This window comes from Cyanistes caeruleus, chromosome 6 (genome assembly GCF_971803275.1).
Source record: "Cyanistes caeruleus chromosome 6, bCyaCae1.hap1.1, whole genome shotgun sequence".
NCBI classification, from domain to species: domain Eukaryota; kingdom Metazoa; phylum Chordata; class Aves; order Passeriformes; family Paridae; genus Cyanistes; species Cyanistes caeruleus.
The window spans coordinates 45306468-45333816 of record NC_141706.1 but is presented as its reverse complement, the minus strand read 5'-3'; the positions used below and the strand labels follow the sequence as shown (position 1 = coordinate 45333816).

At 39.0% G+C, this 27349-nt stretch overlaps 3 protein-coding genes across 8 annotated transcripts; 1 reads left to right on the top strand and 2 right to left on the bottom strand.

The window, feature by feature from the left end:
- Window positions 1-326: 326 nt before the first annotated feature.
- On the bottom strand, window positions 327-10713 carry PNN (pinin, desmosome associated protein). The gene is made up of 9 exons (XM_086895208.1): window positions 10173-10713; window positions 9820-9891; window positions 9083-9151; window positions 7882-7954; window positions 7705-7799; window positions 5690-5771; window positions 3945-4100; window positions 3726-3864; window positions 327-2714 (listed from the first exon to the last, which is right to left on the bottom strand). The coding sequence occupies exons 1-9, from the start codon at window positions 10283-10285 to the stop codon at window positions 1435-1437; spliced, it is 2079 nt and encodes a 692-aa protein (XP_086751334.1). The 5' UTR covers window positions 10286-10713; the 3' UTR covers window positions 327-1434.
- Window positions 10714-10804: 91 nt separating this feature from the next.
- TRAPPC6B (trafficking protein particle complex subunit 6B) lies at window positions 10805-16223 on the top strand. Of its 5 annotated transcripts, none has more exons than XR_015288602.1 (8): window positions 11219-11346; window positions 11429-11496; window positions 12556-12673; window positions 14183-14266; window positions 15314-15407; window positions 15488-15549; window positions 15653-15737; window positions 16049-16223. XR_015288602.1 is itself a non-coding variant. In XM_086895260.1 (6 exons), exons 1-6 carry the CDS (start codon window positions 11266-11268, stop codon window positions 16078-16080), a joined length of 477 nt encoding a protein of 158 aa, XP_086751386.1. In that variant the 5' UTR covers window positions 10805-11265; the 3' UTR covers window positions 16081-16223. The 5 variants fall into 5 exon arrangements, 2 of the variants coding, with proteins under 2 accessions (XP_086751386.1, XP_086751387.1); XR_015288601.1 differs by having other exon boundaries at window positions 14838-15407; XM_086895260.1 differs by lacking the exons at window positions 15488-15549; window positions 15653-15737 and having other exon boundaries at window positions 10805-11346.
- Window positions 16224-16229: 6 nt separating this feature from the next.
- GEMIN2 (gem nuclear organelle associated protein 2) lies at window positions 16230-25470 on the bottom strand. Of its 2 annotated transcripts, XM_023927843.2 has the most exons (10): window positions 25265-25470; window positions 24658-24742; window positions 23407-23496; window positions 21179-21238; window positions 20897-21007; window positions 20245-20289; window positions 19457-19525; window positions 18010-18120; window positions 17742-17800; window positions 16230-17414 (listed from the first exon to the last, which is right to left on the bottom strand). In XM_023927843.2, the coding sequence occupies exons 1-10, from the start codon at window positions 25384-25386 to the stop codon at window positions 17375-17377; spliced, it is 792 nt and encodes a 263-aa protein (XP_023783611.2). In that variant the 5' UTR covers window positions 25387-25470; the 3' UTR covers window positions 16230-17374. The 2 variants fall into 2 exon arrangements, with proteins under 2 accessions (XP_023783611.2, XP_086751385.1); XM_086895259.1 differs by lacking the exon at window positions 23407-23496 and having other exon boundaries at window positions 25265-25400.
- Between the last annotated feature and the right edge of the window lie 1879 nt (window positions 25471-27349).

The window sequence follows — 27349 nt, the reverse complement described above, 5'->3', positions numbered from 1 at the left end:
CTTGGCAACTACCTTCTAGAAAAATGGGGTGTATATGGAATTTTGTACACAAAACCAAGCGTATGTGTCCTTCCATACTGAAATCTTTCTAGGATTTCCTGGTCTGTGATTTGGCCTAATCAGATAACACAATTCTCTTCCTGCCAAGAGAGCATGGATTATAGCACTGCAGTTTCATACTCATTTAATAGACAATTAAAGCCCTTAAGAATGATTTTGGATACAGAGCTTGTAAGGTACAGGCATCTGCAATTACGATTCATACTTTAAATGTAGAAAGTAATACACCTGTTAATAGAAAGGATCATAGGCATCAAGAGAGTAAGTAGTCTACAAAGCCACATTTATTTGCACATGTACAGAACAGAGCAACAGATGTTATTGTTTTCCATACAAAATTATATAAAAACAGTATTCACCTTCATAGATAACACTACACCATCTGAAGTTTTATTAAATACATTCAGAAAGCATTCTTGCACGCACACAACATTAGTATTAGGTAGTCCCAGGTAACTCCAACACTGCAATGTAATTATTTTTAGTGGTATGAAGGGATCAAAGATTAGTCTGCAACTAAAACAAAAAGAATGCTGGTTGAGAAGCAAACTGAAGTCTTTCTTCCACTGGCCACCAAAACAAGGATCACCATTGAGCAGATTAACTATATCTAGAACATAGATGTAAATACTACCAAAGCACCTGCAGCAAGCAGGTTAAGAGTGGTTTTCCAGACTGATTTGAGCTACCTTGGCCAGTGTTAACATTCCCATTTAATCACTGCTTGCCTATGGATAGGAAATTTTTATATAACTGGAGGATAGACAGAATTGACTAAGAGCTTGCGGTTACAGAAGAAAACAAAAAGTATAGATTCAAATAATTACTTTGCCTTCCTACCCAGCACTGGAGAGATAATTTGCTTTACTAGGTCTTAAAATTCCCATTCTTGCAAGGAATAGAGGGGAAAGGCAAAATTTCATACTTCCTGCAATACTGCCTTCCTACATATAATCTAAAGAGGGGAATTTAATTGTCAACAGGACATCTCAAACAATTTCTTTAAAATGCACATTTATTTCTACAAAAAAAAAGTGTATGATACAGAAGAAATGATCACATCTACTTTAAAGGTTTACCTATTAAAATATACAGAGGATCTTAATGAGTACAGGATATTTAAAAAAAAGATGCAAAGGAGTGTTAATCTTTTATTTTTACATTTTCAGGAACTTCACATAATTTTGGTAAGTAACCTTTTACAAAATTATGTAAAAAGTACAAGAATGCCTGGTAAACAGTCTGCATTTTTCCAAAAGATTTTTTACAGCATGCAATTCTTAAGGCAGCCTTTTCTTCCTCCTTACAAGGAATCCTTTCACTCAAATAATCTTCTGCTGCAAAGATTAGGCTAAGGAAGCTTGGTCTCTTCTGTTAACGCCTTTTGTCTTTCCTGTCTGATTTACGGTCTCTTTCACTCCGTGAAGTTCTCTTGCCTGACCGACTACTTTCTGATATAGATCTCTTTCTGTCAGACCTCGAACTTTTATCCTTTGAGCTTTTGGTATCTCTACTACCACCTTTTGAGGACTTGTGACTTCTGTCTACTCCTGAAGCATCCCTCCGCTTCCTGTCTGTGCTCCTTCTGCGTTTTCTATCTCTGTTATGCCCTCTGCCTCGGCTTCGACTTCTACTTTCGCTACTGCTAGAGCTACTGCTGCTACTGTCCCTGCTTGTACTCCCACTTGTAGTGCTGCTGCTGGTGGAACTGCTGCGACTGGTACTGCTGCCAGTACTGGAACTACTTGCACTGGTAGTACTGCTTGAAGTGCTACTGCTACTGCTGCTGCTGCTACGGTTATGACCAGTTTTGTTCCCTGCCCTACCCCTGCTTCTACTCCTAGTCTTAGTCTTACCTTCTGCACTCGGCGTCTGATTCTGCTCTGCCTGGGCTTCAACCACCTTTACAGACACCACAGCATTTTCATCCTTGTCTGTCTGAGGCTCTGTATCCTGAGTGGACTGAGACAACTGAGGTGATTGTGCTAGTGGCACAGACTGTGGCTGAGACAGAGCCTCAGACACAGATTCTGTCTGACCTTCAGGTGTTTTCTCCTGTGTTTCTTCAAGTTCAGCTTTATTTTCTGTTTTGATACCTTTCTCCTTCTTGGGAGAAGTAACATTACACACTTTTTCTGGCTGAGCATCACACTCTGTTTCTGGTTCTATTTCTTTGCCATTTTCATTTTCTACAGGTTCTACACTATCTGCCTCATTCATTTCAGCCACATCCTGCTCATTATCTGCTGGCTGAACATTTCCACTTTCCTCTTTTACAACTGTAACCTCCTCATGCTGACCATCCTGCTGCTTGTCATTCTCCCTCACCTCAGTAGGCTCTTCTACTTTCATCTCAATGTCATGTTTCTGCTCATCCTCTTCCTGTTCTTTTTCTGCATCGCTGTGCCCTGAACCTGTTTTTCCCTTTTCCTCCCCTACCTCCTCCATTTCTACATCATTGTGCTGATTACCTGTCTCCATCTCTTCCACCTGCTGAGCCACCTTACCCTCTTCCTGCTCCTTGTTCTGTTCTTCCTTCTTTTCTTCATTCTGCACCTCCTGATGCTCTTTTTCCTTCACAGATTGTCTTCTGGGCCTGGCCTCCATTTTGTTAATCTGCTCTGCAAATTCATTTCTCCTGCTTTCAAAGAGTGCTAGGGAATAAATGCATAAATAACAGTTAAGATAATCTACAGACACTAAAGTCTATTTACCCTTTAACCATGAGCTAATAAATTATCAAATTGTTCAACTTATAAATACTGCAACCTTCTTTCTGAAGCAGCAAGCCATTCATGCATAATGAAAAAGACTGCTAGTTACCTTAAGAAAACAAAGCAAAGGGGAGAGTAAGTTCAGCTGTGTATTAGAACAGTAAAGCCCTAAATCTAAGTTAACAAAAACTCCCTGACTTCATTAAAATCTAACCAACCAACAGTGTATCAAAATAATGCCTTAATTCCCTGGTATTTATCTATTAAGGTTATACTTCCTAAGGTAAACTACAGACAGTAAAAATAAGCAAAAAATTAGCTAGGTATTAAGAAAGCTCAATTACTGTAGGCTATCCAGACAGATGAGCTACCTTTTCTCCCCCAACCCCACAAGAAAACCCCTAAAAAAACCCCAAACCAATACATTCTTAGTTTAATAAAAAAAAGAACAGCAAGACTACCATCAATCGGAGCATTTTAAATTGTTTTCCAAAAGAAAAATATAGTCATCCTGTGAAACAGAAATGAACACACATTGAGGTAAAAAAAAAATCATCGTAAAGTTTTAATGCTATGCTTAAGCAAATACTTCTCAAATGCTTTGTAAACACCTGCAGTTCCTTGGATCTTCACAGATTCTGCCTTTTTAAAAATGAAGTTGCTGCACTTGGATACATCTGGGTACTAAAGCTAATATAAAGGATTGTTTTAAACACATACCTCTGAAATCATGTATACACATCTTTTGACTTCTTGTAAGAGAATCAAATCCCATTCAACATAAACATAAGTCACTGAAAGAGTAATGTCCACTTATGATGAACACCCATGTAAGAATATAGTTTGTCCTAAGCATGAAATTCAAGTATTTAAGCAGAGACTTAAAAGAAATTTGTACAGCAAACAAAGGGAGGCAAGAACAAGGACCTTTGTACCACAAAGACCACTTACCATTCATCTTTTTCTGTGACTCGTCCATCAGCTTCTGCGTAGCAGGACACATTCTGCCAGGTATGTAGAATAAATGAGGTTTTGTCTTTGTTCTTATGTATTTAATTATTTTAGCGTTATGTTCATTCCATTCTTCTTGCTGAGAAATGAAAGAAAACCCTGAGATATACAAGAATAGTTTTAAACAAGAGAAAGATCAAGAACAAAATAAAAACTCACCAACTGAGCAAGCTCAACCTTTTGCTCCAATAACCGCAGCTCTGTCTGTTTAGCACGTCTTTCTTCAAATAGTTCTCGCCTCTCATTTTCAACTTGCTTTCTCTCTTCCTCTGCCTGCACTTCAAGTTTTTGTTCAATTTCTTGTCGTCTCTTTTGCTAAAATAAATGAAATACCATCTTATTTTTTTTCTACAGCAAAAGAAAATGTTCTAGTTTGATCCACTTAAAAATTTTCAATTATTTATATGATTAAAGGGCATTCCTAAAAACACATTAGGGAATACCTCCTAAGCTACAGCTAATGGAAGAGTGTCACTGCTTGCTGGCATCTAATTTTTTGTTGGTTTAACTATATAGTTATGGGGCCCTGCGAATTTCTATGTGCTTTACTATCTTTCAGTTTGGACTTATATTTTCAATATAAGCTTCAACAAGTTGGGTTTCTTTCCCCAATGGCAGAAAAATAAAAGGAATGTGCTTGAAATATTAAGGAAATCAGGTAAATTTCCCACTTGGGAGACAAAGAAGTCAAGCTCCTCCAGAAACAAATGAATGACTGCACACTGGTGTTTGTGACCAACAAAAATTAGGTTGTGAACACTTCCAGTACATTAATTGCTAATTATATATATTACTACTGCACAGGAATGCCATTTGGATGCCCTACTGCCATGTGCTCAGACTTTACAATAACTGTCATAAAAAAATAGAATTAACTGCCTGGACAACAAAACAGCTGTCCTGTAAAACTCCTCAGGGCTCGACTTTGATAGCAAGTATATATATATGAAGAAAAAAAAGACCTCCATATGGATTCCCAGAAAAAATTTTGCAAGTATGCATTTGCACAAAGAGACTTTGAGGAATTACTGTTATAAATTAGACAGGGACTCCATTTTTCTAGACCATCCTGATAAACAGCTTTTTGTTCTAATGCAAGCAGGCAAAAGTGAACTTTGGTCTTATGTGCCACACTGGTTAGGTAAACCACGCAAATTCTGAATCTGAAAGTAATCAATACCAGCACTGTGAGTCAGCTCTGCTGACACTATACAGAAAATGTTTTAAGTTTAAATCTTTCTATCTGCTTCAACTGGACTACTGAATTTGAACTTTCAAACACTGTTTTTAATCTAAAGGTTATTAATGTTAACTGAATAACCCATTTAGTGCAACAGTAAATAGCCTTCACAAACTAAATGGGCATACTAGGAATAAAGTTACCACCATCCCATATACAAGTTTTTTGAAGTCATCACTAAGCTATGCAAAGCCTTTGCTTCAGTACAATCAGACATTTATTTATCAAAATCAGAAATTCTGGTTATCTTTACTGGAACAGGAAAGACATTTTTTGGCAAGTAGCATAACCAAGCATAGATTTCTGTATACTTGGTTATAAATTAAACATCTGGAACACACCAGGTAGGCACTGCTTCAGCAATACTGCATCACTAATGTTTCCAGAAATAGCCTATGAACTCTCAAATAGTTACCTGATCAAATTCCATTTAACATTGCTTTTTTGCTTCCATGAATGTCAGAAATAGAGTTGTTAAGTCATAGTAAGAACCCCTTTCCTGCCTCCCACTCTCATTTCCCTCCATTAAGACAAACAAAAACCTACATGCACTCTCACCAATTTGCTGCACCTGCACCTATGCTGTAGGGAACTTTCATTCTTACTTGAAGTAACTTAGCCACAGAATTTTACATTATTATCTGATAGAATTTAAAGTAAGTACCCTCTCAGTAGCAATAGCAACTGTGGACTCCTGTTTAAATTTTTGAAGAGTGCCCATCAACAAGCCAAATATACGTCGATTCCTGAAAAAAAACAAACCCACAACAGAAAGAAATTTGAGATTCAGTTGAAGTACTAAGATTTTTATCTGTATAAATAACCAGAGAAACTTCCACCGCAAAGATACATTTTAAAGGCTCAGTAATACCCAAGGCCATAGGCAATAGAAGATATGCTGGCTGTGCCAACTGTCCAGGATATATTTTACAGTGACATATCATTTTGCTTACAAGTAAGACACAGCTCTTATCTGTAACAGAATAGCTAGCACTGGCAGAAGTGGAAGCCTGCACATTTTTCATTTGGAAACAATAATGGTAAGGAAATATTTAAAAAATCTTAAAGCAGAGAGTACTGAAATAAAAATAGTCAAGTAAATACAGTGTGAGATATAAATAAGGGAGCAAACTGGGTTTTCTAAAAAGCATACACTCCTCTCTCCACAATCTGTTTAGATTATTAAGAAGAAATGGAGCCACAGAGGAGTGAAAGCTTATCTATCACAGTGGCCAACAATGAGACACTGTACTGTGGGATGAAACCAGAACTGTTCTCATCCAATTAAGTGTTATTTTGAGAAAAGCAAGTAAAATTCTTCAAATTCCCTTCTTCTGAGCAAGAACTAGTTTCTTGACTTTCACCTTCAATTTCTTTTTAGTCAATCCCAAATGAATTATTTTAACACATGATGCAGATTCTCTTATTTGCCTTGAACCTTTACCTGATTACGTGAGAAAGAAAATGCTACTGCCTTCTTTAAGTACCACTCTATTACAGTAGCACAAGCCTCACATGGAAAAGTAAAAGTATATTAAATAGTAGAAACAGGAACAGATAAAAAACTGAAGGCCAGAGAGCACTGAAAGTGCATTTGTAAATTAATTATATCTCAGAAGACACTGAGCAAAAGGGGTTCAGTGGATGTTGTCTTCTTAAAGAACCTCCTTCCACCACAATTCATAGAGACTAATACTGGTTTTCTCATCTCCATAGAGACTACTCAACTGAAAAGCAGTAAAACTACCTTTCTGAGGGAACAAGCCTTTAGTGTCTGAAGCCCTAAGGAAGTTCAGTAAGAATTTTGGAAGTCTCCCTGTGAGGGAAGCAATTAGAACCTAGTAATGGAAGCAAGAGCAGACTCCAAGCGGGGTTATAACTAAAAGAAGCAAGCAAAGTGCGAGTTTTCTGAGCCAGTTAATCTGTGGGGACTTAACAAAGAAACTTTCTAGAGTTCCTTATTCCAGTTCTAATTCTTCTGTTGAGGTATAATTATTATCGCACCAGGTAACTTGCAGTCTGAAGTGGACAGAGTCCAAGAGATGAATCACAGTTGCAAATTTGATTTTCCAAAATCTGTTACTGATAGAGCTACATTTCAGTTAAAATCTTAATAACCATGAGAAAAATAAAATATAGGAAAAAGGAGATATACATAGGAAAAATTTAAAAAGCAGAAGGCAAAATGAAGGCAAGGCTGTAGACACAACAAGAATTCAAAGTAGTATGAGAAAAGGAACATAATGGAACTATTTCATTTAAAAAAAAAGAGGCAGAGGGAGTGAGGAACCATACCCAAAGCCCTCCTTCAACCAACAAAATAATCTATCAGCCAAGACAGCTGTAATAATCCAAGACATTAAGCAACCAATGAAGCTGCAGCTATTTCTGTCTTACTCAAACGATGTTAGAACAGCACTAGCAAACCTGTTCCTGTAGGTGGCCTGCAAAGTAGAATCCGTGTCAGTTATCATGTCAGTTATCTGAACAATGCACATGTTGCTGCTTGTGAAGTATTTTCAGAGAATACTTTTTAAATTAAATTTTATACCATCATGGTAACTCTTCAACATAATCTTTGATACACAACAGCTTGTGTGCAATGCCTTTTAAATCTAAAGCTGCTTTCTACAGCTGAACTCAAAAGTATTACACTACTGTAAAAGAGATTCCACGTACCTTTGTTTTCCTTTCTCATCCATATTTTGATCTTGTATAAGGTCTCGACGTGTTCGCTCTTTGGAGGTAGCAACAACAGAAGATGGCAACGCTGGCTACAACAAAGAAAACAAACTACTTTGTTCATCATGTTGCAGGTAGGTTTCCTCTTGCGCAGTGCCATTTACTATATATTACCTTTTTGATATCATCATCCTCTGCGTCGCTTTCTTGGCGTGATTCTCTTCTTGTCCGACGTTCTCCACCCAGCCTGAGGAAGAAAGTCAGTGGTCATTAGAGAACATGTATTTAGGAGAGAATCTCTTCCACCATAAGGAAAATACAAGCATGCCTAGTGAGAAGAACCAACACTTCGGTATAAACCTCCTCACTGTTCCAACAACAAGTAAGTAACATTTTACAGACAGAATCTACCGTTGGTGAAAATCAGTGACACAGAACAGTTTAAATTTTAATACAACTTGTAGTGTAATAAATGCAGAAGAATTTGCAAATACAATTTCTGGCTTTTTAAAATACATTTGGAATTTATTCTTTTAAACCTTTGTGCTTTTCCAGAACCTCTAAAATGGCTACTGGTATAAAGGAATCACTAAACAGTGAATCACTAAACAGTGAATGCACTGACATGGAAAGGTACAATTTCTTAAACAGGAAATGCTATTTAAGTTACCTACCAAATACCTATAGGAGAGAGGCAGAAGGTTTACCACTTGAGACATGGATGAACTAAAGGCTTTAACAAAAAACAACTTAAAATAAATAATTTCAATAAAAGAAATCCTAAAATAAATAATTAAAGTTGAAGTTACTTTCAGCCTTCATTTTCAGCTTTGTGGCACAGGACTTTCCTATTTCTCAGCTTCATTTTCTCCTAACTCAACAATTCTAAAGCAAGCTTTGCTTTCGCCAAGAGCTACCATTGCACATGAAGTGCTCACAGCACTTAAGCCCACTATAATCAATCCATCTGATGGATTTGCATCCAGATGTGAAAACTCAAAACCCGAGTCCATTGTCACATTGCCTGTATTCAATTTACTGAATAGAAGGTCTCAGACATAATTCAATTTGTGTTCACTACAAAAAAAGTCATTGCTAAGAACGTAATATATTTTGCATATTGTATGGGAAATAAAACTAGAAAATTCCAAATATCTTTGCATATCTTTATATTATTGCTACCACCTTTATGTTACTCTAAGGCATGAAAAAGATTTCACCACAGTGATTTGATATCATCCAAATAATTCCCAACAAGTCTTGAGTAAGTAATCTTCAAAGAAGACAGTGAAAGTCCCTAGTTATTACTAGATTTTGGTTTATTTTAAATTCTCATCTGGAAAAGCAAGTTGGCTGCATTAGTTTTTGCACTCACCTACTGGATGCACCTTCAAGATCCCTCTGTTTGGCTGGGGGTCCTCCTCCACTATCCGAGAATCCACGCCTAAAAAGAAAACACTTGTGGTCTTAGAACAAGTTAGGTTAATCCCTGGACCACCTCAAGTCTGCAAAACTGAACTATAACTTGGCTTTATGGCTGTGATTAAACATAAATTTTACTCAGCTCGATCACCACTTACTGTTTGTACTGCAGCGAAGTGTTCAAACACGTTGCTTGTGAACTGCCTAATTTCACCTTGAATTACACTTATTTAACAGAGTAGCTACACTGAAACAAGCATCCCTTTGTATTCAAATAATCTTGTCTCCAGTAATTTTCAGGAGGTGGTTTTATCTACGTGTAGTTTAAAATCCCTCCTGGACCACCTACCAGTTTTTTAATTGCCAAGAGACTGATCTTGAATGATTTCAAAGACAAGGTCCCAGCTACCACACAATACCTCTCTTCATTTTGATGTTTCTCCTTATTTTTCTGTCTAACAGCTGAGAAGGTCGGGGAAAACCACCCATCTGAACTCGTAGCAACTCAAAATGAAAAGGCGCTTTAAATTTAACCCCAAAAGTCTGCAGGCCAACTCTGGTGCTCATTCAAACAGCACCGCAGCGAGCAGCAGAGGCAATCCAGGAACACACGACACCCGGCGCAATAGCACGAACCACTGCTGGAGAATGGATGGATGAAACTCCACCATCCGTTCTGCACCTCCTTACCTTAGCAATAAGCTCCCACGCCCTCTACCTCCACCGGGGCCTGTGAGGGCTAACAGCCTGTTTTGAGGGGGCCTGAAAGAGACGGTACGCGCTGTTAGTGGTGCCTGCCCGGCCCCCGGGGCGCTGCTGCCCGCCCGGCCCAACGGCCCCGCAACCGTTCCGTTCTGTGGCCCCCCGCCAGGGGCAGCACTCCCCGATCGCCGTCCCAGCGGAGTGGGCACAGCCCGCAGAGGGACGGGGGGGGGAGCCGCGGCCGGCTCCGCGCCACTCGCCCTGCAGGCCCGACGCGCGCCCCCACCCCGGCCGGCCCTTCCTTCGCGGGACAGCGGCGCGCCTGGCGCTCCCCGCCTCACCTCACATCATTGGGGTCCCGACCCGTGAGCTTGCGGATATTTTCGTCTACGTGCTTGAGGCTTTCCTTGGCTTTCTCCAGCTGCTCCTGCAGCGCGCGCACCGCCACCGCCATCCCGCCCGCCGCGCGGCCTGGCCGGGCCCCGCGCGAGGCAGCGCTGGGAAACAGGGGGAACAGGCCCCACCCACTCCGGTGGCCGCGGGCCGGGACAGCGCAGCCAATTGCACCCCGGCGCCTCCCCCGAGCGCCAATCAACGGGCACGAGATGTAAGGGCACGCCCCTCGGGGCTGCTCGCCAAAAGCGCTCACCAATCACAGAGCTCGGCGGCAGACTGGCATCCCGCCCGTCCAACTAGCGGAAGGCTCTGCCTGCTAGCTCGACGAATCAATGAAAGGGACGGGCGGAGTGACATGACACAGAGCTAATAAGAACTGGAACGTCATTTCCTTGTGGCCCAATCAGAAAACCACTTCGGGGCCTCTTGTTCCCACCCATCCTACTCTCAATGGGGCCGAGGAGCCGGCACGCTCGCGACTCGCGTGAGGGCCAATCACCGCTGCGCTACCAGAGGCGGCTGCGCCCGCCGAGCCAATAGACGGGAGCGTTACTTGACGCTGGCGGGGTGGCGGCCTGACGGCGGCGCGTGCCGGGGCTGCTCCTGCCCTCCCATCCCGCCCGGAGCGGTGTGGCAGGGAACCTCCGTACTGCGCGTTAGTCATGGCGCCTGGGGCGGCGATGCTTTAAACCACGTTCTTCCCCGGCTGCAGCCGACGTCTCTCTGTGTCTCTCCGCGCTGGGCACGGGAAGGCACGGGCGCTGTCTTGAAGGCGGTGACATAGGCGCGCCCCACCTGGTTCCAGCAGTAGGGTGGGCGGGGTAGCTCCGCAGGAGGAGCGCGTTTGATTCCCCGGCTCCGACCCTCACTCGAGACCCTGGGTTGCTGGCGCCACCCGAGTCCGCGGACTCTGCAGAGCCTTAACGGGAGAGCCCCTTCTCGCAGCGCTTCCCCGGCCGGCACTGCTGGGCCGCCGCGCCTCGGCCGGACGCTCCCGCGGGTGTCCGGGCCTGCCCGGAAGGGGCGGCGGCCCCGGCGATGGCGGACGAGGCGCTGTTCCTGCTGCTGCACAGCGAGATGGTGGCGGGGCTGTACCGCGCCGCCGAGCAGGGCGAAGGGGTGAGTGGGGCCGGGGCCGCCCCGGGGCCGGCCGGCAGCGGCCGGGGCTGACGCTGTGGCCGCGGCGCCTTGTGTCTTGCAGGAGAACGGGCGCTGCACCACCAAGCTGGAGAGCATGGGCTTCCGCGTCGGGCAGGGGCTCATCGAGAGGTGAGTCCCCCCCGGGCCCTGGCAGCCGCTGCTCCTTCTTGGGGCTTTCACCCGCCCGGGAAAAGTGTGCTTTGGCTGGATGGAGAGCGCGTTCCTCTTACCATCAATTGTTCTGGCATCTCCTCTTTTTGTATCTCATTCTTGTCGGGACCTGTGTTTGCGTATCACGGGACAGTTTTGGAGCGTGTTGTTTTCCTAGTGCTTCCCGTCATGAAAACCGAGTCAGGGTATATGGCTACTTTTAATTCTTAAAACTATCTTCAGTTCTACTTTGTGCAGACTTCTGCATGTTTCCTGCTTTTGGTATGTTTTGTGACTTTATTCTTCTATCTGATTTGCTTCTTAAGCATAATTGTATGGTTGGCTGTTACTCTTACTTCGTTTTTGTACAGTGCTGTCTGTCCTTGCGACTTCGCAGCTCGGGCCCTTTGGGGACCTGCGGTGCAACTCCAGTGCCCTCGTTCTGAGGTCGTGTGGAGACAAGATCTTTTTTTTCTGAAGTCATGGTTTTGTTGGATAAAATGGTCCTTTAGTGCCAGATAAAGACCTCAAGGAGGATAAAGGGAGAAAAATCTGAAATAAGCAAGAGAAAGAGTTCCTTCTGAAAAATGGGAACAAGTTTTACATGCTTGTTCCTATGTTACAGCTCTTTTGCCTGAGTTGAAGGACTCCTTCCAAGGAGTAGTATAGGTGTGAGCATTTTGTTTATCTTCTATTTAGATAGCTCGTTGAAGATAAAACTGATAGAGCACTTTGCACCTTTCTGTATGTCAACTATGTTTGATAATCATGGAATTAAAACAGTTTATTCTGCTGTCATATTGCAGACACCAAGATAACACTGCTGCTCTTAAATTAAATACTTCATGAATGCACAGTGCAGCTAGAATGATACTGTATGATGACTGGAAAACTAATTTCTATAATAACCTCAAAAATTATGTTGTAATATTTAAACCTTAAAAATTATGTTGTACCATTTAAAAAAGTTATTTCTTTGCTTAATTGGTGAGGTTATGTGTACCATCATTGTTGATATACTTCTTACTTTTCTCTTAGGTTTACAAAAGATACTGCCAGGTTCAAGGATGAATTAGATATTATGAAGTTTATTTGCAAAGATTTTTGGACAACGGTATTCAAAAAACAAATAGATAATCTAAGGACTAATCACCAGGTACTGTAGATTAAGATTTAATTTAGAAAGTCAGTGAGAGTTTTGAGTTGCTAGTGCATTTTTTGTTTTTCTTGGTCTAGAATTAATTACCAGATAAGAAACCCAAAATGCTGCATATCTGTTTTGTTTAAAAAGTGTGTTTTTCAATATTCATATTATCATGTAGCTTTAGAATATAATTTAATGATTGTATGTCTTTATTGCCACCCTGCTTGAAAAGACTAAATGTTTTGAATTTCACACGCTGTTGCTGTGTTACAGAAAGGACATTAATGATTATAGTTGATTAACATTTAAACAAGAACTTTTTAATCTGTCTCTTAATAAGTATTAGTTAAAAAATAGTGAAAAAATGATGCTACTCTCTCAACATCTATTTACATAGAATGGCTGCTATGAAGTGATTCTTTTACTTTGAAGAATGTTGAATTTTCAGCAGTTGAGACAGTTGTCATCTGCTGAAAACACTTGTATAAGAAACAGCAGAGAAACTTCAGATTTGCATGTTGGTGATGTGCTGTATCCATGTGCTTTCCTATATCAACAGCCTATAGCCTTTCCTATATCCACGGTTCTTAAAGCCAGATCAAAGTAACTTAAGGAGCCATTTTACTAGAGTAAAAAAATCTTTTTCCTGTTGAATGACTTGGTTTTCTTATGACTGTTTCCCTGTTGTGTCAAATTAGGAAGAAGAGAATTTGTACAAGGATTGTGCCAGATAAAATAGATTTTATTTTTCAGTGACATGTTTATCAAGTAATAATAGATAATTACTACTTTGGAAATCTGGGGTTTTAATTCAAAAAAGTTGCAGTATATAGCTTAAGGTTTTAATTGTATATACAATTATGTATATAATGTATATACAATTAAGTTCAAGGCTTATGAAATTCCAAAGTAACACAGTCAGTAACAAGGAAATTAAAATGGCAGGTCTAGATAAAGCTATACTGTGTTTATACTTAATTTATTAAGATGCATATTGTTGCACAAAATTGTATTGTAGAAAATGCCAGACTTTTACTTTGAGTGTCTGCTGGGTGCTGTTACCTGTGCTGCTGTTAAAGAAAAATAATTCCCACTGAATTTGAGAAAATAGAGATGTGCAAAACCCAATGAAGATTGAGATTTGAATATAAAAATTAGTATGCATTTGATATAATACCAAAGACTTTCTACTATGGAACTATTTTTTCTGATCACTGGAAGGACTCTTCCAAGAAGAAATGTACAAAATATACAGAAGAAAAATACACGTTTTTTAGGGTTAACTGATCATATTATTATCTAAGGGTTTTGTTGTATACTCACAAAAAGGTATATTTCCTTTTGTTAGTCCTTGTAAGTGAATAATGCAATTTAAACTTAAATCACATAAGCCTTAATATAAAATTTTATTTTTCAGCCTGAGATCATATGTATTTTATCTACAAATCCATTAACAGAAAATGTGATCTTATATTACTGCACATTTAACTAAACTCCTCTCAATTTTTTCTTTTTAAACAGGGCATTTATGTCCTTCAAGACAATAAATTTCGTCTCTTGACACAAATGTCTTCAGGAAAGCAGTATTTAGAACATGCACCAAAGGTATCCTTCGATTTAATTGGCAGGGGGGGTCTACCAGTTTGGTTTTAATTACCTTGATCTATTAATAACTTTAAATTTTGTCATTAAATAGATACAAACTTTTCTAAAGGGTAACTAAAGATACACCTTCAGAACCTGTATGTTTTTAGAGAAAGGCATCCTGTTTGAGAACAGTAGATTTGTAGTTCAAAAAATGGTCGCAGTTGTTGTGAAACTTGCTGGTGTTATATTTGAGTTACTTCATGGCGAAAGCTTATCTGCTACTACTTGCTACTGTCACACAAATTCTTTCTTTTCAGAAGGCATGTGTTTTCAGAAACATTTTTTAAAATTCCAAAAACACATTTGGAAGATGCTATTTGTTACATAAAACACGCTTCTGAGATGATATGAATGTTCAGAAAGATCTTCCACCAATTAAGAATAGTTTTGAGTGCAGATTCTGAGTTACGGTAATAGTTCAGATAAAATCAGTCCCTCTGCAGAGCCTATCATAGAGCACTTTAGTTCAGGTGGATTAAGAAATGGGACATTCAGTTCTATTTTATGATTTCTTAACTCTTGATCTTAGTCCTTCCAATGGCTACTGCCCTTAGGATTTTTTTTTTTTTTATTTATTATTTTTTTTTTTTTTTTGGTGAAATGTTTCTTCTCTTTTGCAACACACATTTTAAATATCTGCAGGCCTTTGTATTCTAAGGTATGGCCTGTGCAAGAATGCTGTCTTAGACTGTTTCTCTTTTGTTGACGTTAATACCAGTTGCTAATTTTCGCCAAATCTTGGGAATGATAGTTTTAAGGATATTAAGTTCCTACAGGTTTAAAGGAAAGTGACTCAAAATACTGCCTCTAATGAGAATAATCTGTGTGGGGAGCTCCACTACCAAATATTGGAGCTTTCATCTATTAGAGACCTGACAATGTCTGTCAAAACTTCCATGGATTTCTGTTGTCCAAGTATTAAGTTGTGGTCTTGAGTACTTAGTTTCAATCTTTATCAACAAGCTTTGCTGCTGACACTCATATGAAGTGCAACTTTGTATTTAGTATTTAGCATTCACCTGTGGACTAATCAGAGGGGGCCTATCAAACCTGGGAATAAAGAGTATTGTAACAGCTGAAGTTTCATCAATGCCTGCATGTAAGTAGTACTTGGAGTATTCAATTTTATTTGCGCACTTGTTAACTTTCCTGACTGACTGACTGTGTTGATGTTATAAGCATTTTTCAAGGTGGAATTAGTTTGAAGCTGCTGGGCCACAGGAGTCCATGTGAACTTCAGGGTATGGTTTGCCACTAAATCCTTTAGTACTTAGAAACTGATGGAGGATAAGCCTCCATGATGTCGAGTGTAAAGCAAAACTAAAAAGTTGTATTTATATTTAGAAGCATCAAATGTGTAAGGATGTGTGTCCAGAAAGTTATTTGCACAAGTGAAGATCTTTCTCTGTAGGAGTCATTAAGAAAGTTAGTAAGTGAAGACCATTTTAACTACATAAGCTGCTCAATTGAAAGTTTTCCACAGACTCAGCACAAATTTTAGATGTAGCTCACAAAACTTCCGTGTTCTGGGATGTAGTCAACTTACAGAAAAAAAAGAGAAAAGCTGTTCAGTGTGGAATTAAAATTTAAATGCTAAATTTAAATAATGGATGCTTACAATTAAACTTTATGACTGAAATGTTCCATACTATTTATTTTTTAAAAAAAACACAAGAAAATAATGACTTGGAGAAATAATTCTAATGGTAATAATGTGATCTGACTCTGCTTTTCCTGCAGGTAAATTTCAGGTGATGATACAGAAGATGTAGAGCAGATTCAAATCTGGGTATCTACTTTAAATAGTCTTTGTTTGTGGATTCAGTATCTTGGCTCAGTCTTGTATATAACATGTAAATTATAGCAGTGTGCAGCATAATTCCAAAATATATAATAAATGCACATGGAAATAACACTGTGCTTGTGTCTTGGTATGAAATTTATTCTACACCAAAGTAATAATATCCATATGGTAAAAAACTGTGTACTTCACATATTCAGCAAAATATATCAGTTACCAAAAGAGCGTGGAAGACTAGAGGCAGAGTTTGAGAACAGAGAGAAATCCTGACCAAGACTAAATTTGAGTAAGAAACTAATGTGTGTTGTGTTGCCCAACATGAATGCCCAAGTGCTACCCTTCCCCATTCACTCTGAACTGGGGGACAGTGATTGCTTTTGTATTTCTTTGATGGAGTCCATTAGCACGTGAGCAAACAGCTCACACATCATTAAAGATGTTAGGTAGAGACATTTGTAGGAATTTTGTTTGGAGCAGAAGAAAACTTGTTTTTACATAGTTTAGCATTTTCTCTGGTCCCTAAAATTAGCAGCTGTTCCTTGTGTCAGAATGATTTATGCCTAGGGTCGTCTATACTGGCCAAAGAAGGAAATTTATTCCACCTTGTTGTGCATAAACTCAATGTAATTGTTTTTAATTGCTAGCTATGGTTTACTTTTGTAATGTAATACTCAAGAAATAGTTATGTTTTCATTTTACTGAAACAATTGTTTCAGTAACATGCTGACTATAGTTGAACTGCTAAACAGTGCTAGAGCTCAGGCACCAAAACTTGAAAAAACACAGTCAGCCTTAACTGTGTAGATTTCTGTAGTAAGGCTGCTGTTAAATGATATGGAATGAGAAAACCCAGTGTTTAACAACAGTCTTTAAATTTCTATAGTTTTATTAAAAAAGTCCTCAATAAGTCTGTTAGAAAAAGAATAATAATTTGTATTATAACCTCAGACGTCACCTAATAGCAGTGTCCGTAGATTACTCAGATTGTAGAAATTTCTAACCAGGCATGTAGTTTACAAAGACAGGAGCTTGAGAGATGATGCTGAACACTTCAGTTACCACTTTGTGATGATGGTATTGGAGACGTCAATCTCAGCTAAAATTCAGCTGAACTTATTCACAGCTGTCCCAAATGCCTTAGTGTGAGGGTGTTCTGAAGGGATTGTGTAATACTTCAGGTCTGAACCGTGCAGTGTCTCGCTGTTAACTCTGATAGTGCTGTTTGTACTGTGGCAATGCAAAATACTGCATGCTCCCACAACACCCTAGGAAGACTCGTCAGCCAGGTCACGTTGATTGAAGTACCTAGGAATGAAGCAGAATATGGTAAGAAACCATCAATGCAACATATTCCTTACTTCTTCATGTTGTCTGACCTACTGCTTTTTCTCACTCATCTTTTAGTGTTGCTATCATAATTATGGCTTCATGGTTCAGGGGGCTCATCTGAAGAAAGGAATAAACTTACTTTACTCTTACATATATCTTAAATCCTTTTAGCTAAGTATAGTTGCTGCATTGGCCCAGGGTACTTTTAGTGACTTTCACTTTTAAAAGTATTTAGGTCAGTACAAATAACCACACATTTATGCTGGACATACATTACTGGTTTAGGTGTCTAAGTTGCGTTACCTGCTAACTAAGCAGATTATCAAGTTCAGAGCTGATATTTGTTCTTCATTCTTGCTCTCCTGGAAAAGACATAAATATTACAACAATTCTTTTGTTACCTGTGTCAAATAGAGAAGCTGTTACATGCCATATTATGTGTATTTGTAGTCTTCCCTTCATTCTCAAGCCAACTTAGGACATGAAAAATAAATTACTAAGACTTCTGAAAAGTGATCCTCCTTACCTGCTAAATTCACCAAGTCCTCTGCACAGTTATATTAAATCTTACCTCCAGTGCCCTGACTTCTGAACATCGTCTTGCCAGCTGTCGAATAAGGGAGTGAGCTTCAGGTAGCAAAGGTTTTTCAAGGCATGCCAGCAGTGCATAAAGCCATCTACCCTGTCAGGATTCAAATAACAGAGTTTTAATTCTGATAATTTCCTTGGCGATCCAAACAACTCATGTTATATAGAGCAGGACTCAATTGTCGATCTCAAAACAAAACTGCATTCAACTGCTATATACCATAATTGAATTTTGAAAACCACATTTGACCCTACATGGTAGAGTCTCTAGTTCTGTGTCTCTAGATAAAGGTTCTTGTGAGCACTACTGCTTGGTTTCCTGGCATTTTTTTGAATGCTGGCCAAGATACAAATTATTACAGCTGATGCTATTATAGTCTGAAGGAAGGATTATTTTAGTAATATCTAAATATTATTACTTGGCTATTAATTTTTAACTTCACAATCTGTGAAAAAGCATTCCTGAAGACTGAATGTAGGAACTCAGATCCTCATGGAATTAGTGGTTAGATCTGCTTTAAGATTTGCACCACTGTGAAAGTATGTCCTTTGAGTTTTGCATCCCTGAATTCTACTACTTTCTTACAAACTTAATTTCTGGTACCAGTCTAACTTCTTAATTTAATCACAGTGTCTACTGGCTTTCATTCTGGGACCTAACCTAAAAGTCAGTGTGCACATTCTCTGCAACATACATACTGGTTAAAAAGAAAACAGTCTTTCTTCTACAGGAAAAGACAGAAAATTAAAGGTCTTTAAGTGACTGAAAAAAAAAATAGTGAAACTATGCTAAGAATTATAGAATTTTTCATTACTCTTTTATTTTGTCATCCTGAAGGAGATGAGAAGACCACCAAGGTCTTCTGTAGATACGGTGCCATTACATAGCTGGTCAGTCTAGTTGTGGCCAAACTCCATGCCAATGCAGCCTGTCAATCAGGAGTTCTTAGTAGATTTGATTTGTCACCAGATGAATGCAGCTAAACTTTCTGTTCTGTGCTGCATGTGGAAAGATTAGATGTGTCTTCACCAGCACACTGTAAAGTGACTCCAAACTAAATTGGAGGTGTTGATAAAAGAGTGTGCAGCACCCTGACAGAACCAAAGTTGCTGTGGTCTCTCTCCTCTCCTAAATCTTGAAACTCATTAAGCCTCCTGGCTAAAGTTAGTGGGGTGAGTGATACAAATGGGAGGGAGTTTGGCAGTACCTTTTCTGTCTGTATCTGTTATGTTTTATGATTTTAGCCTTCCAAAATCAACTGTGAATACTCATTTTAGTGTCTAATCAAGAAAGTTTTGAAAGTAACAATACGATTCAACCATTTAGAGAATTCTTTAGAAAATGAAAGTAATTTAATAGAAAACTTCAAGCAATTTATTCTTTGTTTAACGCATTACTGTGCAAGTAGTTAAAATAAATTAAAAATTACCAGTTCTGGAGTAAATTTTTTCTCTCCAAACCAGCTTAACAGGTATTCTAAGACACTGGTTACTGTTGCCTTCAAAAGAGGAACAGAAAGAGTATAATATAGTATCTGCAATATTTCATTTTGCTGCTCTTCTACCTGAAGGATTATATAAAAAGTACTTCTACTCCACAGTATTTATTCCAGGTTGAAGTTACATGTAAGGGTAAAGTAAGTGTTAAAGTACCACTTTTTTGAAAGAACTTTGTAGGAAACGAAGAATATAATATATATATTAATATAGAATAATTTTCTATATTAATGAAAAGTTATGGATAAGTACCTATAGATTAGGAAAGAGGCATCACACTGACTGGTTGGTTGGTTGTATATAACGATGGCAAGTGGGAAATGTAGTAAAGGAAAGGTAAGTGTGATTCTTCTAGCCTTGCAGTGTACATAGAAGTTCACAAGCAAACTGAAGAACTGCACTTTAAATGAGAAATCTAAAACCATTGTAAACCACCTATTGGGATATTCAGCAAAAATTCAAACATTAAATGTGCTACAGAGAAACTACAACAAAAAGATACTTTCAGAACTAGTCATGAAAAATCATTGCTTGTGAAGTTATTTGTAGCTGAATGTGAGATAACAAATATTTATTTTCTTTCTGAGTGTACAATGAACAGAATTTGTAATAGACAACTGGCTTACTCTGGGCAAAGAAAAATAAATAAGCCTTCTGCAGCAGAACATGAGAAATAATGATTTAGGCAATGTCACTATATGATTCTAAAAGGTAGGCCTACCTGATTCATCCTGCTTACAATACTTAGCAAAGGGGGAAAGCCCACCTGAAAAAAAGTTGGAAATTGCAAACATTATCACAAACATTTTTGTTTTATTTATAACATACTAAGATTTTAATTTGATGTTCAGACAACTGTAGTGATTTGAAAGTCTGTTCTGAGCTTTGAAATTTATTAAGAAAGTATCTTCAAGAAAGTTGAAGGTCCAATGAAGTATCAGAGCACCTTGCTTCTACTGTTACTTGTTCAGGTCTTGATTTTCAAAATTATGCAGTAAAGAACATGTTTGTAGGGTATCCTACAATATATCAGTAACATCAAACATATGAGGAGGGTAACCACATATCACTATGCAACAAAACACTAAGGCAGACTATGAAGAAAGCTTCCATTCTGTTTGGTGAAAACAAAGAAATTACTTTAGCTGAAAAGAGATGAATGAACTCTGTAAAAACACACATTATCCACTGAAGACATAGGCTTATTTTCTCTTTCACTTAGTTTCTGCATAAAAAGAATGGACACTGGGACTTTCTGGGCTCACCAGAGCCTAGTTTCTGTTTGGCACAAAGTGGTAATAAACAGTAGGATTGTTTTTGGCAGTTAGTCTAGAAAACAGCTGCTGAAAATTAAATAGAAGTCCTATACTCACCTTTGTGTAATCAATTCCTAAATTTTCATTATCAGATAGTGCATCTATTTCTGAGTATACTCTTTCACCGAGGCAGAACTTCTTCCAGCCTTCTTCATCCTCAGACTTTGGCTGAAGTAAATAAAAATAAATGAAAACCGTGTAACACTGTTATCTTGAAGACACTGGAGAAGAGACTCAATAATACTCATAAATTGTTGCATGCAACTATAAAGCAAGATTAACTGTGGATTCAATAACTGGGAAAACAAACCACAGAATGCTGTTATGAATTCTACTCACCATAGTAACATTGCTGTCCAAATGTTGTGACCGCCAGTGATTCCTGTGCTTGTTCAGGCTCTGAGTGATTAAAAAGAAGTCAAATCCCAGTTTAAAACTGAGGTTATTTTATCCTAGTCACAAGGTCTCTTCATTATTCTTAAAATGTATGAAAAGTGTATTTTATGACTTTCTATAAATCAGTAGATATATAGCCAGCACAACTGGCTAAATATTTCCCATGCCTCTTAGCAGAAATGTAATTACAATGCTCATGCTGGGTTTTTGGAAATAATGTTAAAGCTGAAGGCATTTTGAAGTCTATTACATAAGGTTAAGCTGAGGTAGTAAGCTTTAATAGTCTTCTAGACTTTTCTTGTTAGAATCTTAAGAAAAAAACCCACTTTGATTTAAAACAAAAGCACACATAAAGCAAATACCCTGTTTCCAACAGTGGTCTCTATCTGTATCAGAAGTCTACAGTATTGTTTGAAAGAAGGCAAGTGTGGTTTCTTAGCAAATTTCTTCCACCTGACAGGAATCCTATGCAAGACAAACTGCTTAACAGTTCCTTGTAGAGAGCTGTAAATGTTATGTAGCAGAAGAAATCTGTCTCCCACTCCAGTTGTTACTGTAGCTGTATAAAAGACCACTAAAAAATGCTCTAAGTAACAGCAGCTGATGCAGTGGTTGAACAGGTGAATTCTGATGGAGTGGATATTAGGACAAAGTGTTTTACAGAAAGGTTGATAAAGTATTGGAATTATCTGCCTGGGGAGGTGGTAGAATCTCCATCCCTGGATGTGTTTAAAAAAGACTGGATGTGGCACTCAGTGCCATTGTTTAGTTGACGTGTTAGGGCATGGGTTGGACTCAATGATCTTGAAGGTCTCTTCTAACCTAGTGATTCTGTGTGTGTGATGCTCTTTTTTGGTTTTAAATACTTTATAGGATAGTCTCATATTTCACAGTGTTTATTTTGGCACAGATGAGAAGACAATTGATTTGAGCATAAAATAAATACCTATACAGTGAATAAGCCTTTAGATGTCAGTCTCCTTAGTTCTGCTAAACCCTTAGATTATGCCTAATAAACAGGATGCAATGTCAGCCCTTGCAGAAACAGGGTTACCTCAATTACTATTTACAATGTAGATGCAGTAGTACAGATCTCCTTCACTACATTTTCCTCCCTGAAGAAAACATGGTACGTGAGCTCATGCAGAGCTCCGTTCTAGAGCAGCTCCTAGCTGGTCACACCTCAGTACTTGAGGTACTCCTACAGTGCAGCATCAATGCACTGTAAACATGCTCTTTGCAGCATGGGAGTCACAAATAACCTCTACCTACATCTTTATTATATTTTCCATTTCACCCTGTTTGAACGGTGCATAGAGAACAGTAGAATCATAGAAAGATTTGGATTGGAAGGGACCTTCACAGGCCATCTAGTCCAACCCCTTCTTCATGGGCAGGGACATCTTCAGCTAGATCAGGCTGAGAGCCACATCTGATCTGACCTTTAGTGTTTTGAGGGATGGGGCATCCACTCCTCTCTGGGCAACCTGTGCCAGTGTTTCACCATCCTCATTGTAAAAAAACACCTCCTTATATCTAATCTAAATCAACCCTCCTTCACCTTAAAACTTTAGTAAAATTTAACTGAATGGAGAACCTTTACCCTTTGAGACTGCTTAATTTTCTGTTCTTTTGTTATTTCGAGCAGGGTGCAAATGTATTGGGAAAGATTAAAGTATATGCTAATTCTACAGCCTTAAAAATGTTTTACCAAATCAGTGTATCTGCTCAAAATGGGTTGCCACCTCTGTAAAGAGGTTCCTAAATGGACTGTATGAATGGACTTTATGAATCTCCTGATGGGTCAGTATCCACTTGGTTCTTAGTTAACGTCAAGTCCTGCAGAACATTTCCTGCCAGCACTATGTTTTAATATAACTGCATAACATCATAGGGGTTCTTGTCCTTCCTCAACAAAGCCATATCATTTAATCTAAATACTGATATACTTTAGTTGAAGAATTTCTTAAACATGACTCTCAAGATTTTTATCAGATGTTTAAAAGCCACATAGTATATGCTCAATTAGCTTTCAATAACTTAAAACACTATCTAGAAACATCTATCCTGATACAAAATCATAAAATTTCAATACTAGATATAAAGTTACCCACTGTAAAGCACAGATATGTTCTATCTAGACTGTGCAAGACCCCTCACAGATGTTGTACCTGACGAACAGCTGAGAAATTTGCCACTTGCTGCTGCTGCCACTTGAGTGTTGGAGAGTATCCCTCAGGAGCAGGCTGACATCCAGAAATCTAAGAAAACACTGGCAATAATTATAATGTAAAGAGAGCTTTATAAGAAGAATCCTAAAGAACAAGAGAATTGGTAAATGTTTACTATCGGGTAAACAATATCCTTTAAATCTTCATCTAAGAAAGGTAATTTCATGACCACATCCAAGGCTGAGTTAAGATTTTGGTTTAGACAAAGTATCTTTTGTTTGACTCTTCTCATATGTACACAAGAAGGAAAACTAAGTGTTCAAAGTACATTGTCAAAGAATTACTTAAGGTCTTCCTTTCAAAAATTGTTCTGCTTTAATCTTGCTGCTCATAAAAAGCAGGATGCTGATTCCTTATCTGGGACAGATACTATCAATCTTAAGCATTCTACCTGTCAAGACAGTAAATCGAGGAAGACAGAAGACCCTAAAACCATCTACAAAATTAAGTCTGATAGTTAAGTAGATATAACCTCTTTAAAGATTAGCATGAAAGAGTTATTGAAGTGTTTAAGAATGTCACTACACACAGATGAGACAGATGAAGAGAATGGCAACAGAAGTTACAAGGTCATGTCAGTATTAGAAACTTTCTTTACTAAATCTAGTAGTGAAATCTCAGATTACATCATTCTCATTCGAGAAAAGCAAACTATTTGAAAGTAGATTAAAAACAAAGCTGGCAGGACAATGCAACGACAGAAAAATCTGCTTCAACAGTAAGGAAAAGTTGCAAAAAAATATTCCTTCAGAAAGGAAAGAAGTGGTGCTAGAATTTCAGCTAACTTTAGTAAAGTTTAGCTGCACCTACTACCCTTATGCGAGATACAGACCTAAACCCAAAGTCAGGTATGGTTATATTTTTCTTCTAAAATTTATGCAAGTTTTATGATTAAATAATTGTAAAATTTAATGCAACATCTGTTTTCCTCAGGCAGTAAAATAGTTTGCTGTGTATCAAATGGTATGGGGATTACAAATTTAATCAGTTAGAAAGACTGCTGTTACCCAGCAGTTGAGCAGGGGTTTCTTCAAACACAGACACTAAATTTTGTGGATGCTTTTAGAATCTAGCAGTGCTATTCAGTTATGCCAATGATTCCCCAAAATTGATACAAACATCATTATGGTAACATCTTTCCCTTTTTTTTTTTTTTCCCCTCTCAAAACATGTAAAAGCTCTGAAACTTACTGAAATGTTTACTGTTGGCTTCTTTTTCAATTTCCTGGGATCTATTTGTGCCACGACCACGTCAGGACATCGAGCTGCTTCGATCCTACAAAATAAAATCAAGTGGGCCGCATTTATTCTTTCCTGTAACAGGTCGATATATATCGGATGTCTTTGAAATACTCATAAAATCATGGAGAGCCCAATCGAGATCATTGAGACCAACTCCGTGCAGGACAGCCCAGAAATCACACCCTGTGCCCGAGGGCGCTGTCCAAATGTTTTTCGAACTCTGTCAGATCTGGTTCTGTGACCGATACCCTGGGGAGCCTGTTCCAGTGCTCAGCCACCATCTGGGTGAAGAACGTTTTCCTGTTATCAGCCTAAACCTCCCCTGACACCACTTCATGTCGTTTCCTCCAGTTTTGTCGCCGGTCATGAGAGGAAAGAGACCGGTGCCTGCCCCTCCTGCAGGTGTGTAAAATGCCGATTTATGCCGGCGAAGGGCAGCACCGCACGGCCGCCCTGGCGCGCCCCGACACGAAGCCCGGCCCGCGCAGCACCGGCTGCCGCGCTGCTCTCGCGGGGGTGACGGGCCCGGCCCCGGCCCGTCCGCCTCGCCACTCACTGGACGCGCTTCAGATACTCCTGGGGCGTCCTGGGTGGCACGGTGGGGTCGAAGTCCTCGGCCAGGTCACAGTCGCCCACGGGCAGCAGCCGCGGCATCAACTCCTCCAGGCCCGGCTCCATGGCCGCGCCGCCCGGCGGCAGAGCCCGGCCGGTGCCGCTGCTCTCGCGAGAGCGGAGGGCGGGGCCGGCGGGAGGCGGCGGTGTTCGCGCGGAGCCCTCAGCGGAGCCTCAGCGCAGCCCCGCCGCGCTCGGGCCCGCGCCCCGCTGAGGGAACATGGGCCTTGCGCTCTGATGTGTCGCGGTCTGGTTGCCTGGAAACCACCGGATGGGAAAAAAGGCAATATGACCAAAGAGCAGTGGTAGAAAGGGGTTTGCCGAGTCAGTATCCATCAAACTAGGCCTATTTTTGTGGTGAATAGGTGTAAACATTTAATAACTTTTTTCATCAGGCCTCGTGCCATTATTCTAATACACTGTAGTTTTAGCCAAAGGTTCTTTAAAGGTCACCCATTAGAACTCTCTCATTCTACCTGTGAACACACAGTATTCATAATTATTTACCCCTTCCTTGAAATGCTTTGAGATCTGTGGTTAAAGTCAGTTACATAAAAGTTAATGGTTATAAATTTACATAGTTCCCATTTTGGAAGGGTCAATGCCTGAGTTGTTGTATGAGTTTTTCTGAAGACTATAATGTGGGAGCACCCACATGTCAGAAAGCAAGGTAGCATTTGCATGAAGGGACATTGTTTCCCAGGTAAGATAAAAAGGGGAATAATTTATACTCATTTACATTCTGTATTATGAAATTGCTGTTACACAAAATGTCAATCAATATATTATCTTTCTGATTAGTTCTGCATGCAAAGTCTATTTAGATCTGATATTTCAAAGTAGTTTTAGATACTTCTAATGTAAGTTAAAAAAAAAAACAATGCTTTTTTTTAAAATCCCTGCAAAGCTATATTTCAGTAGTTCTAAATAAACATCTACCTTAACTCCTCCTCTCCAATGGCTTTTGTTTGTTTTAAGGTGTTTCCAAATGCACCTACGTGTACCAGGGAGTTTTATTTCTGAAACCCGGATCTAACGTCCTAGTTGAGTATGCAACAACTGCAGTCACCACTAGAAATAAAACCTGCTTAGTTAACCTACCATAATAACTCTGGAAAGGCTGACTGATGGTCAAGACAAAAACTTTGGTGAGTACAGCTATATAAAATTCATTTTGAATACTTTAGTAATATTCAGAACTTATTTTTCCTATTTGTTGTAAAGTCCAGAACTATGAACAGAAAGAGAACCCACAGATATAAATATACTTTAAATATACTTTATATCATTAGATTAATTTTTCTGGAATTTTCCATTGATACTTTTTGAACAAAGCAACATATTTTTAATTATTACACATAGTCTCCCACAGGCAATAACATTGTTCCTAACATATCAACAATGCTGATGCAATGGCTGTTAAATATGATTTTCTTAGTGGAGAAAGAGGAAAACGAAACTGGAAATGTATTGCTGCTTAGGTATTAAGAGTACTTTTCCAAAGAAAAGATGAGCTGCATTAATGGATATGCCAACATTGGCTAAAAAAACCCCAAAAAACCAAACCCAAAAAACCCCCCAAAAACAACTGCCCCCCCCCCTACAGTCTGCATTATGAAAAATTAAAATGCTTTTAATCTGTATTCTAGATATGAATATGGGGAGCTAACAAAATATTTTCTTATAATGAGTACATGAGTTTATATCTATTTTCTATTTTTTTTCTTTCTCCTTGATTTTCTCTCTGGTTTGCATCATCATAACAGCTGTAAGACTTTAGGTTTAGAGCATTGGATTGAGTTATTATGTAATGAAATTTAGTTGTGCTGAAGATTAATTAAAAATACTGAATATCTTTTATTTGTAGTGAGCTTTCAGAGTACTATATTTTCCTATTTTCTTGTCCTTTGAGTGCCTTTAAATGTCAGCTGCCTCTTTTTCTCTTATTTATAGAGCTCATCCTGCAGTTTGGACTTCGGGACTTGCCTCTTTTTAAGGTAATTTTCTGAAAATGTTTCACAAGGTACTT